Here is a 13,781-nt window from a genome sequence, read left to right on the forward strand (position 1 = left end):
GAAAAATCAGTGGAGTTTAGACATCAATTTTTTGAAGAAAAAAAATATATATATATATTATTATAAATAATAGTAATAATAATACTGATAATAATTATTATACTTTTATAAATATACGAAAACTTAACCATCACAATGGTAAACACACACACACACACACACACACACACAAAATAAAACACTGGACTACACATAGTTCTATTAATGTATTTGATGCATAAATAACATTCACAATGGCAAAACACAAACAGAAAAAAAATGTAATCATGAGAATAGAGCACGGACAGCTTGTCTAATAAGGATATTTCTTTAAGTAAATGAACCCGTTTTTACAGCATCGCTCACTCGACGCGACTGTTTCTCTGCAGCATTGTCAACAGACTCTCCAAGCGCGCTCACGATAACGTGCAGGTGCGCCAAGCGCGTTCTCGCGCCAAAGTTTGATGAACAGCGACCTCTAGTCACAGTTTTCTCTAGGTCACCAATTTCGGCACAACACCTGTTTAAACCGGACAAAATTTCTAACCAACATGCACTGCTTCAAGTCCAGCGCCGATCGATCTACGCAGCGTTGCATGAAGTCGAACACGCCTAATGCTTTCGTTGCCTTTCATCATTTCCGATTACGTCATTGAGGCCCGTCCTCCTCCGATCAAAGTCCGTTGGACAACAACGCGCAATGTTTAGTTCCGCACAACCAGGCGCTGTGAAATATGCCTTGGTGCAAACAGGGAACCACAGACAAGCTTGTCCGAGAGTTTCTACGCACTGGATCCGCTGCAAGGTTCGACTCTTTGTGGGAACTTGTATCATGACAGCTGTATATTGCATCTGTGTAGCTCAGCTGGATGTAGGAAAGGACTGTAAACATGGAGCAAGCTGTTGCACTGAAGGCCAGCACACATTCGTTTTGATAACAGACCAGTATTTTGGTCAGTCTGCTATTTGACATTCATTTATCATCATAGATGGAAGAACTAGCGATACTATATTTAATTAAGGTCTTCAGTTGGCTTTTAGCTGTTTTAGTCCCTGCGAACTTAGTCCCAGGTTTTTATTTTTATTTATTTTTTCCATACCATGAAGCAACAACGTATTTTGAATTTTCAACGACTGTTTGAACCGAATAAATAGGGTGTTCACAAGTCGGTGGTTCTTCACAAAAGATCTTATTTAACTCTCACTTATGGGTATCTAACGATTCATTAAGGTTCTTTCCAGCATGCAGCACGAATTTGATGTGAACCAGTCCTGGAGTTGTGGTTTTGTATTTGTTGACAGCAGTGTGTGTTAAGTATAATAATGGCTTGTGTGGGTTTGTTAGAGACCAAGGCTTAAAGTAAACACAGCTGTCAAGGTCAGTACTAGTCTGCTGTCTGCCACATGTGTCCCTCTGATTAGAACACACTGTGTATCTGTGCATGCTTGTGACCATTATATATGCTGTGATGTTTTATTAATGTACTTTTAAGCTTTGTCACTCACTAAATTTCTCTTCACTTGTCTGTGGTGTATAGAAATGGCAGTATATTTACTCGAGTTTGCTAAAAACAACAGATTGTACTGTTAAGTTTGACAGTTATGTCATCAACCCTAACTTTTCTTTCTATTTCAGGAACAAGATGAGTAAAAACTGGAGTGTGATTGGTGGAGTAGCTGCTGCTATGGTGGCTGGAGTGTACGTTTTATGGGGGCCAATTTCAGACAGGAAGAAGAAGAGAAAAGGTGATTTATTTAGTTTAGCTGTGATTTCAGTAGATCTATAAACCAAACGATCTTTGCAAGCACTTTACTTTTTAATCTATTCTTTCTCTCACAGGTATGGTTCCTGGTCTACTTAATCTGGGGAACACATGTTTTATGAACTCGCTACTCCAGGGCCTTGCAGCTTGCCCTTCGTTTATCAGATGGCTTGAAGACTTTACTAGTGAAAGCAGCACCCATCCAGAGAGAACAGAGAGAGACACTCAACTGTCCAGATCTTTGATGCAGTTAATTAAAGGTTATCTCTCTTTCAATATTAACACTTACACAATCACAAGCAATCTGAATGCAGACTAAGAAAGGTTTGTCCATCTTGCCTTCATTCCACAGCTCTGTCGAGTCAAGATCATGGAGAAGATGATATTTTAGATGCAGGATGCCTGTTAGAAGCTCTTGGACTTTACAGATGGCACATCAGCTCCTTTGAGGAACAGGTTGGGTATTTCCGTATGCAAAGCAGTTGCATCTTTTGTGGATTTTTAAAAATTGGAATCATCTGTAATGTTTTTACCAACTTAGCTATAATTGTGGATTTTGATTCCGATAGAATATTTATCATGCTACCTTTCGTGGCTTATCTCCTAAGGATGCTCATGAACTCTTTCATGTTCTCACATCCTCACTGGAAGAAGAAAGGGAACGCCAAACCAGAGTCACTCACTTATTTGACATGCACACACTGGAGGTAAACAAGAGCAGTTGGCATTCAAGGAATAGTTCACCCAAAGATTAAAATTCTCTCATTATTTACTCACTCTCAGGCCATCCCAGATGTGTATGACTTTCTTTTTATTTAGAACAGAAACAAAGAAGAATATTTGAGCTCAGTTGGTCAATACAATGCAAGTGAACAGAACCATAGTGGCCAGAACTTTGGAGCTCCAAAAAGCACATAAAGGCAGCATGAAAGTAATCCATAGGAATCCAGTGGTTAAATCCATGTCTTCAGAAGCGATATGATAGGTATGGGTGAGAAAAGGATCAATATTTAAGTCCTTCTTACGATAAATCTCCACTTTTACTTCCACATCTTTCTTTTGTTTTTTTGGTGATTCGCATTCTTCGTGCATATCGCCACCTAGAGTACTTCTCGGGGCTAGTCATAGGTGTAAATTAATACTTAAAAAGGACCTACAGTATATATTGATCTGTTTCTTACCCACACCTATCATATCGCTTCTGAAAACGTAGATTTAACCACTGGACTCTTATTAATTACTTTTATGCTGCATTTATATACTTTTTGTAGATTCAAAGTTCTGGCCACCATTCACTTGCATTGTATGGACCTACAGAGCTAATTATAGTTAATTTGTGTTCTGCTGAAAAAAGAAAGTCATACACATCTGAGATGGCATGAGGGTGGGAAAATTCTCTAATCATTAACATTTTTGGGTGAACTATCCCTTTAATGCAATATTAGGACACAGAAAAAGAGTACTGGTATGTAAATCTTTAGAGTTCATGTAGTTTACATAGACATTACTTACATCCCTCCTGTTAAAACTTTCAGAAATCTGTGGAGTCAAATGAAAAAAACATAAGCTGCAGAAGTGGAGGTAAATTAAGATTTTCTTCTTCAGAAAAAAAGGCATTTAGATTGTATGTTTATTGGCTGAATTTAGTTAATTTTTCCTCTTTCATCTCCAGGTCCGTCACATCCTATTCCGAGTTTATGGAGGACTCGGCACCCTTTTCATGGGCGGTTAACAAGTTACATGGCTTGCAAGCGCTGTGAACAGCAGGTGGTCAAATAAATTACATTTATTTATATTAGTTTATTTAAATGACATTTTAAATAATCATCTGGAGGTTTAAATAAGCATTTCATTTATTAGTTGGATTGAAACCCCTACCTCTTGTTGAAACAATACATTTGTTGGTAATGTTCTGATAGCCCTCTCCTCAATAATATGTCATTCTTGATTTCAGAATCCGGTGCACTATGATTCTTTTGACAGTCTGTCTCTTTCAATCCCTTCAGTTCAGTGGGTAAGTAAATTTGCTCTTATTATTTTGTTACTCACTGTTGCAAACCTCCAATCATTTGTGATGAAAATATTAACATTTGCCAAGCAAGTTATTAGACATTTAGAGACTTTGAGTGCTGTTTAGTTGGCATCACTAGCATTTTGATAATCTTCCTTTAGGGCCGACCTGTTACTCTGGACCAGTGTCTTCAGCATTTCATTTCCTCTGAAACCATCAAAGAGGTGGAATGTGAAAACTGTACCAAGGTATGATGTTATGTAAACTTTGAAAGGCTATGATTAATAACTCATGGTTTAAAAAAAGTTTTATTATAATCATGAAATGTTCAGAGATGTTACTTAAGTATCACTGCTTTACCACGCCAGTTCCAGTAAAGCTGACATGCAGGTGTTATAATTCTTTAATTTTTCAACTGTCTTTCCCTTAAAAGCAACAGGCTGGAGCGCTTGTGAATGGACAAGAGAGTCAGAGGACAACATTTGTTAAGCAGCTGAAACTTGGAAAGGTAGATATAACTGCAATTCTCTTTCAGACAACAACCATTTCCAAACTTTGACAGTTAAACTGTAGCAGAGTGAGCACTCTTAAATAACCCATGTTTGTTTATGTGTTTCTTTTTGCATTTAGTTGCCTCAGTGCCTCTGCATACATTTGCAGAGACTGACGTGGTCTAAAGAAGGCACTCCTATAAAGAGACAAGAGCATGTTCAGTTCACAGAGTATTTGTCTATGGATCGATACAAACATTGTACTGCTGGGCAAAACCTGCAGAGGACCAGCAGAACAAATAAGCTTGAATCTGAAGTCAAAGCTGTTGGGGATCCAAAAGACAAACCCATTGCCAATGGTGTTGGTAAGAGAAGCTGTAAACTCTTTTGCATTGCTGACAAAAATGTACAACATCACAACATGGTTCTGTTGTCTAGATGAATATGGATTTACCCACAGATCTATAAACCTGCAAATAACCTTGTGACGGTTGCTTTATTTTTGATTATCTAATTGCATCTTCATTTGTAGATCCAGAACACTGTAACAACAACAAGACATTGTCCAATGGAACCCTTTCCTCTGTCTTTCTGCATTCATCAGGACTGAGCTCACAGCTTAACCTCACTTATAACTACAGGTAGATGTATATTAATGCAAGGAATATAGCGGAAAATCGTTTTAAAATTGCTTCTTTTATGCTTAAAGATGCAATAATTTTAGTTTAAGTTGTGCTGGCTGATATAACAGTCATTTATAAAATAAAGCAGTTAAAGTAAGGTGCTTACAGTGTAAGTGAATTCGACCAGTCTATAAACACAACATTTCTAAAGAAGGCATAAACATTATATGATTTAAGTGCGATAAAGTCGCTTACTATTCTTATCTATGTAAAGTTATAACAAGTTCTGAGATTACAGGGTTTTGTTGTCATTTAACGGTATATAGATAAGATTAGTAAGTGATTCTATGACATTCAAATCATGTTAACATGTATAATGTTTATGTCTTATGGCTATACTTTTGAAACCGTGTGAATTTTAACTTTTAATGGACGGCTGGTCGTGTGACCTCAATATGTTCGTCCTCCCATGATGGAGCCTTGCTCCATGAAAAAAATCCAAAGTGCTATTAATTTCTTTAGGCATAAAACGTGTTTAATGGAGAACAATTACTGAGTGTGCCTTTAAAGGAATAGTTCACCCAAAAAGGGAAATTCTCTCATCATTTACTCACCCTCATGCCATCCCAGATCTGTATGACTTTCTTTCTTCAGCAGAACACAAACAAAGGTTTTTAGAAGAATATCTCAGCTCTGTCGTTCTATTCAATGCAAGTGAATGGTGATCAGACCTCTGTAGCTCCAAAAATCACATAAAGGAAACATAGAAGTAATCCATATGACTCCAGTGGTTAAATCCATATCTTCAGAAGCTATATAATAGGTGTGAATGAGAAACAGATCAAAATTTAAGTCCTCCTTTTTACTCTAAATCTCCACTTTCACTTTTACATCTGAAAGTCACATGTGGTGCCTGGTTAGTTTAATTTTAACATCTGAAAGTGAAAGTTAAAGAGAAGATTTAGAGTAAAAAAAGGACTTAAATATTGTTATCCACTGGAGTCTTATGGATTACTTCTATGTTTCCTTTGTGATTTTTGGAGCTACAAAGGTCTGATCACCATGCACTTGCATTGTATGGACCTACAGAGTTGAGATATTCTTCTAAAAATCTTTTTGTGTTCTGCTGAAGAAAGTCATACACATCTGGGATGGCATGAGGGTGAGTTAATGATGAGAGCATTTTCATTTTGGGGTGAACTATCCCTTTAAGGATTTTATTGCCTCAAGGAAAAGTTCTAGCTTGAAGGATGAAAGGGAGATGTGACCTGTTTGAACTTTGTTTCCATATTAACAAAATAACTTTCTCTCCTGACTCTAGTGCTTCAGAGTACCTCTTTCGGTTAATGGCCGTGCTGGTTCACCACGGTGATATGCACTCGGGACATTTTATCACTTACCGCCGTTGCCCTGCTGCCCGTAATGGAACCTCTCCATTCAGCTCCCAGTGGCTCTGGGTGTCTGATGATTCTGTAAGGAAAGCAAGTCTGCAGGAGGCGCTCTCCTCCAGTGCATATCTGCTATTTTATGAGCGAGTGCAAAGACCTGGTCTGAGGTAAAGGATTAGCATCTCTGCTGGGTTAGTTATCCTTAGTTATTCTACAATAGCCTTGTGCGTCATCCAATGCTAGAGCGTTAACCCTCGTTCCTCCCCGTTCCAGGCCAAACTTCTATGGCCGAGAGCAATCATGCATCCTTGTGCATGCAGTTTGGCGTGTATTTCAGTGCATGTTACTGCTCTCTCTCTGTGAGAAAGAGAGGAAAGAGGAGGTTGCTTCTGCTCGTAGTTGCCACCTTAATCCTGGTTAACATCTATGGCGTGTTTTTTTTTTTAACTTGTTTTGCTATTTGTAGCAGGTGCATAAGTCAGAATTTCTCTCTAACAGTGACATGGTGTTCGCACAGATGTATAATCCCGGTATTTAGTCAGCAAAAACTCTACATTGTATAATGTTATTTAGAGGCAATTTGGCCCTGGTTTGTCGCCTTGAGCATGATGTCATGATTTGCTGGGAAGCAGGACACTTTACTTTGATTCTCATGCAGTTTTAAAATTAACATATAATGATCAGTCTTTGATTATTAATTACCCATTGTAATGAAATTGTTTAAATATGTCCCTCAACAATTATCACATGTAACAGTCCTTTGTAACATTTAGAATCTGCTACACTGTTTTTGCAACACATTTGTAAGTTAATTAAGAAAAAACATAAAATCACAAGATGTTTCCTCATCAGATGTTTCTAAATGTGTAGACCCAGTGTCCTCATGGAAATTTTTGGAGTTTTTTGTTTGTTTGATATACCTGTCATTTTAACTTGAAAACATTGCAGGAATATTAGAATGCAATTACACCCTTTTGTGCAGGTGTTGCTAGCTTGCATTCATCTAAAGATCCAGAAGAATTACAAGTTTGATTTTCTGCCGACATAATTTTTTCCTGTATGTAATTTCAAGTGTTATTCTGTAAATTTCACGTGTTATATGTTCATGATGCTATTTGCACTACAGTATATTTTTATGATATTAGTGTGTATGATTGTATGAATGAATGTTTTTCATGTGTAAATTAAAGTAAATAAAATCTGCAACAGTAATATTTTCCAGCATGTCACATGGTTTTCTAAATCACTGGCTATAATAACCCTTTGCCGTTTTTTGCATCTATTCGTCTTGATATGGTATATTTTAACTTGAGCGTGTGAGATTTGAGAGCTATGGCAGAGGGGAAGATTTTCAGAATTTACTAGTTTCCACACAAAAAGATATAGTATAAGCTTCAGAAAACTTTGAATATAGCATACAAAATCGTATGGACCATTTTTTAAGTTTTTTGTCGTTTTGAGAACTCGACAGCCTCCGTTGGCCCGTCCTCATTCACTTTCATTGTATGGAAAAGAGCACCCAAAACATTCTGAAAAATAATGCCTTTTGAAAGAAAGTCATACGGGTTTTGAACAACATATGTTTTTCAGAAGACAAAAAACTCCATAAAACACGAGTTGTAAAAATTATGAACTTTATACAGTGCATAGCAAATTAAAGAGACTCTTATGCTTTGTACAAATATCCATCCTTCCCTATTATATAGTATGCCAAAAAGAGTATGCCAATAAAGTAGTAAGTCAGAATCCTCAGTGTTCATAAAACAGTAAGCGAGAAATACACGGATGACCTACAGTTTTTTTTTTTTTTTAGGTTTTGATATTTTGAAGTGCGGATTGTCTTTACGATCCCATAATCCCCCTTGAGCTGAGGAGCATCAAGTTGAAAACGCTGGATTTAGAAGAACGGTGGTGATCTACGAGATGGACAGCGCTTTTCAGCTGTAAGTGCTATATACCAGGAAAGTTGTTCCTTAGAGTGTTAATCTACTTAGAGTAGATACGTTTTGCAGTAATTATTATGTCATATATTTGGGTCATGTGTCAATACCCACATCACCAGATGAAGTATATCTGGAATCAAAATACTACTTGCATGCATACCTAAAGAGCATACTGGCTGAGAAGTGTATCCTTCATCAAATAGAGTACATACTCTGACAATATGCGATTTAGGGCACAGGATAAAGGGGTGGTCACACTAAGCTTTGAGCACACAATTCTCATGCAGGAGAGCTTCTGGTTTTAGTAAATAACATTTAACAAATTCAAACTAATATTATTTAAATTAAAAAAAATTATATATATATATATATATATATATATATATATATATATATATATATATATATACAGGTGCATCTCAATAAATTAGAATGTCGTGGAAAAGTTCATTTATTTCAGTAAATCAACTCAAATTGTGAAACTCGTGTATTAAATAAATTCAATGCACACAGACTGAAGTAGTTTAAGTCTTTGGTTCTTTTAATTGTGATGATTTTGGCTCACATTTAACAAAAACCCACCAATTCACTATCTCAAAAAATTAGAATATGGTGACATGCCAATCAGCTAATCAACTCAAAACACCTGCAAAGGTTTCCTGAGCCTTCAAAATGGTCTCTCAGTTTGGTTCACTAGGCTACACAATCATGGGGAAGACTGCTGATCTGACAGTTGTCCGGAAGACAATCATTGACACCCTTCACAAGGAGGGTAAGCCACAAACATTCATTGCCAAAGAAGCTGGCTGTTCACAGAGTGTTGTATCCAAGCATGTTAACAGAAAGTTGAGTGGAAGGAAAAAGTGTGGAAGAAAAAGTTGCACAACCAACCGAGAGAACCGCAGCCTTATGATTGTCAAGCAAAATCGATTCAAGAATTTGGGTGAACTTCACAAGGAATGGACTGAGGCTGGGGTCAAGGCATCAAGAGCCACCACACACAGACATGTCAAGGAATTTGGCTACAGTTGTCGTATTCCTCTTGTTAAGCCACTCCTGAACCACAGACAACGTCAGAGGCGTCTTACCTGGGCTAAGGAGAAGAAGAACTGGACTGTTGCCCAGTGTTCCAAAGTCCTCTTTTCAGATGAGAGCAAGTTTTGTATTTCATTTGGAAACCAAGGTCCTAGAGTCTGGAGGAAGGGTGGAGAAGCTCATAGCCTAAGTTGCTTGAAGTTCAGTGTTAAGTTTCCACAGTCTGTGATGATTTGAGGTGCAATGTCATCTGCTGGTGTTGGTCCATTGTGTTTTTTGAAAACCAAAGTCACTGCACCCGTTTACCAAGGAATTTTGGAGCCCTTCATGCTTCCTTCTGCTGACCAGCTTTTTAAAGATGCTGATTTCATTTTCCAGCAGGATTTGGCACCTGCCCACACTGCCAAAAGCACCAAAAGTTGGTTAAATGACCATGGTGTTGGTGTGCTTGACTGGCCAGCAAACTCACCAGACCTGAACCCCATAGAGAATCTATGGGGTATTGTCAAGAGGAAAATGAGAAACAAGAGACCAAAAAATGCAGATAAGCTGAAGGCCACTGTCAAAGAAACCTGGGCTTCCATACCACCTCAGCAGTGCCACAAACTGATCACCTCCATGCCACGCCGAATTGAGGCAGTAATTAAAGCAAAAGGAGCCCCTACCAAGTATTGAGTACATATACAGTAAATTAACATACTTTCCAGAAGGCCAACAATTCACTAAAAATGTTTTTTTTATTGGTCTTATGATGTATTCTAATTTTTTGAGATAGTGAATTGGTGGGTTTTTGTTAAATGTGAGCCAAAATCATCACAATTAAAAGAACCAAAGACTTAAACTACTTCAATCTGTGTGCACTGAATTTATTTAATACACGAGTTTCACAATTTGAGTTGAATTACTGAAATAAATGAACTTTTCCACGACATTCTAATTTATTGAGATGCACCTGTATATATATATACACCATGTACTCACTTTCCAGCAACAATAAAAACTTGCATTTTTGAAATATCCTTTGAATTTTGAGCCAACAGGTCAGTGTGTGAGGTTTCAATCTTCCATTGGTCACACGCCCTCTCGTCATCCAGATTCGCAGTCCAGAGTTCACCGAGCTAGAACTTTGGTACGCAGCATTGTAATCAGTTTCTTTAAATGAGCTTGCGTTTCTGGTTTTCCGTGTTTGGATGCGTTTGAATGGGAATGATGGAGCGCAAATTGTAGTGTGATCGCCCCTTAAGTCTGTCTCACAGCCTCGTTGTCATTCCCGTCAAAAATCAAATCTGGCGCTGCTCTAAATAAGGTCTATAGGTCTGCCATCTTTGGAAATGACAACGGGAAACGAGGCTGTGAGGGATAGATGTCGTATAGTATCTTCAATGGGCTGTACTGCAGTTTAAAGTGTTTTTGGACTGTTCCGTGGACAAAACATTGAAAAAATATATATTTCCAAGAACATTTAGTAGACAAAAAACTCCAGACAACATGAGTTGTGGAAAATCAAATGGGAACTAGGACCTTAATACAGCTTTATATTTTATACTGTGTTTGTTTTGTTCCGGGGGATGTTCGGGGGTTGATTGTTTCACTAATGGGGAATGTGGTCTTCATAATTTTGTTTTTCACACACAAATTTTTTTTTTATTATATCAATATGTCAAATGTTAATATGAGTGTACTATCTCTCTCCACATGGAATGTGAATGAGTTGGGGCACCCCATAAAAAGAAGGAAGGTTATTACTTTTCTTAAACGTAAGAAATATGATATAGTGTTTCTTCAAGAAACACATCTTTCCCCGCAGGAAGCTGAAAAATTTGGGAAGATATGGGATGGACATGTTTTCTTTAGTGTTGGCTCAAGAAAGACCAAGGGAGTCATTATACTGATTAATAAACATTTACAATTCAAATGTCTCAAACAGATTAAAGATAAATTAGGAAGAGTAATTATTGTTTTAGCTGAAATTCAAGGGCAAAGTCTGATTTTGGCTAATATTTACGCACCTAACATGGAAGATCAAGTCTTTTTTATAGATCTTGAAGGGATGTTGCAAACCGCTGGCACCCCGCATGGTATAATATTGGGAGGAGACTTTAATCTTTTGATGGATTCAGTCCTTGATCATAGTGTTGCAAAAGTGTGTAAACATCCTAGAGCAACACTGACACTTCACAGGATGTGTAAAAATCTTGGTCTTTCGGATATTTGGAGACTTTTGAACCCATCCGGTAGGGACTATACATTTTTTTTCATCAGTCCATAAGATTTATTCTAGAATAGATTTTTTTTATTATATCCAAATCCCTAATTTCATCTGTTGTCGATTGCTCAATTGGAAACATTTTAGTCTCGGATCATGCCCTGGTGAGTTTAGAGGTGATGCCACATATAGAGAAAAATAAATCATATTTTTGGCACCTTAATGTATCCCTTCTGCAAAATCCTGATTTCCAACAAATGTTAAAGACTGAAATCAACGTTTATATGGAGACCAACTGGTCCTCAGTATCCTCTGTGAGCGTGGCTTGGGAAGCACTTAAGGCGGTTCTTAGGGGCCGGATCATACAGTATGCCTCATTCATCAAAAAATCCAAAGCACGAGAACTTGTGGAGTTGGAAGGAAATATTAAAAGTGCAGAGGCAGAGCTGAAGCGCCATATGTCAGCTGATGGCCTCAGAGAATTGACCCGATTGAAATTATAGATATAATACTATTTTGTCGCAGAAAGTGGAGTTTTGAGTCGGGGGACAAGGCAGGGAAGCTTTTGGCTAGATATATAAAGCAGAGAGAGTTTTTTTCGACTATTCCCTCAGTGAAATCTGCTGGTGATGAAATATTTACCACGGCCATTGATATTAATAATGCCTTTAAAGAATTCTATATTGATCTTTATAGTTCCATGTCTTCGTCTACTGATGAAGATATTAGAAACTTTGTGGAACCATTAGATATTCCTAAACTGACGACTGAACAAAAAACTGTCTTGATTCTGAGATAACCTTGGAGGAGCTTAAAGAGGTAATTAAGTCCCTACCTACTGGCAAGGCTCCGGGGCCAGATGGTTTTGCCGCAGAATTTTTTAGATCCTATGCTACAGAACTGGCCCCACTTTTGTTAGAAGTTTATACTGAATCACTAAAGTAGGGAAAACTTTCTCCAACCATGACACAAGGCCGGATCAGTCTGATTCTTAAAAAGGACAAAGATCCAAGCGAGTGTAAAAGTTACCGTCCAATTTCCCTGATCCAACTAGATGTACAAATATTGTCAAAAATTTTGGCCAACCGATTAAGTAAGGTTATGACATCTCTTATACATATAGATCAGGTGGGATTTATTCGGGGCCGTAGCTCTTCTGATAACATCAGGCGTCTCATCAATATCATGTGGTCAGTGGCGAATGAACAATCTCCGGTTGCTGCCATCTCACTTGACGCAGAAAAGGCGTTTGATATGGTAGAATGGGATTATCTTTTTAAGATTTTGGAAATGTATGGGTTCGGGAGTACATTTATTGGTTGGATTAAGTTACTTTATAAACACCCTGTAGCAGCGGTACAAACAAATGGATTAATTTCAGATTATTTTACTCTGGATAGGGGCACTCGACAGGGTTGCCCTCTTTCCCCATTATTGTTCTGTCTTGCCCTGGAACCATTAGAAGCTGCGATAAGAAAGGAGGATGATTTTCCAGGGGTGACAGCGGGAGGTGTGGCGCATAAGCTTCTGCTTTACGCAGATGATATTTTATTATTTGTCTCTGAACCTACTAGATCTATGCCTTGCCTCCACAGAATAATTAATTCCTTTTCCAAGTTCTCAGGATACAAAGTCAGTTGGTCTAAATCCGAAGCTTTGGCACTGACAGCGTACTGCCCAGAAACGGCTTTCCAACCGGGCGCCTTCCAGTGGCCCAAACAGGGCATTAAGTATTTGGGGATTTTATTCCCAGCAAATTTGTCTGATTTAGTTAGAGTTAATTTTGACCCTTTAATAAAAAGGTTTTCGAGCGATGTCAGCAGGTGGGCTTCATTACATTTATCGATGATTGGGAAGGTTAATGTTATTAAAATGAATTGTATTCCAAAATTCAACTACCTGCTTCAGTCTTTCCCTGTAGATGTCCCCCTCTCTTATTTCAAGCAATTTGATAGCATAGCGAAGCCCTTTATTTGGAATGGTAAGCGCCCCAGGTTAAATTTCAATAAGTTACATAGGCCAATTGACAAAGGAGGGCTAGGTCTACCCAAGATTTTGTTTTATTATTATGCGTTCGGTCTCAGACATTTGGTTCATTGGTCACTTCCACCTGAGAGAGCCCCTCCCTGGTTTTGTATTGAAAAGGAAGTTCTTGCCCTATCTCGCCACTGCATAGCCTTTCGATCAAACTGGCCGGAGAGGTTAAGTTGCACCCCGTTATTTTGCATTTGCACTCGATATGGACAAAAGTGTCCAGAGTGTTTAATTCTGACATTTATTTAAATGTTGCCTCGAGCATATAGCAGAACCCTAAACTATGTATTAATAAGTCCCCTTTTTGT

General features: G+C 38.0%; 1 protein-coding gene across 2 annotated transcripts; it reads left to right on the forward strand.

Moving 5' to 3' along the window:
• The first annotated feature begins 217 nt into the window (after positions 1-217).
• Positions 218-7,468, forward strand: LOC127439637 (ubiquitin carboxyl-terminal hydrolase 30-like). 2 transcript variants are annotated; one of them, XM_051695861.1, is made up of 13 exons: positions 218-784; positions 1,616-1,725; positions 1,820-2,002; positions 2,095-2,198; positions 2,351-2,449; positions 3,278-3,323; positions 3,415-3,509; positions 3,697-3,756; positions 3,915-4,001; positions 4,187-4,261; positions 4,384-4,609; positions 4,777-4,885; positions 6,189-7,468. In XM_051695861.1, exons 1-13 carry the CDS (start codon positions 714-716, stop codon positions 6,424-6,426), a joined length of 1,503 nt encoding a protein of 500 aa, XP_051551821.1. In that variant the 5' UTR covers positions 218-713; the 3' UTR covers positions 6,427-7,468. The 2 variants fall into 2 exon arrangements, with proteins under 2 accessions (XP_051551821.1, XP_051551822.1); XM_051695862.1 differs by lacking the exon at positions 218-784 and adding an exon at positions 791-932.
• The last annotated feature ends 6,313 nt before the right edge of the window (positions 7,469-13,781 follow it).

The sequence above is a fragment of the Myxocyprinus asiaticus genome, chromosome 4 (assembly GCF_019703515.2).
Source record: "Myxocyprinus asiaticus isolate MX2 ecotype Aquarium Trade chromosome 4, UBuf_Myxa_2, whole genome shotgun sequence".
NCBI classification, from domain to species: domain Eukaryota; kingdom Metazoa; phylum Chordata; class Actinopteri; order Cypriniformes; family Catostomidae; genus Myxocyprinus; species Myxocyprinus asiaticus.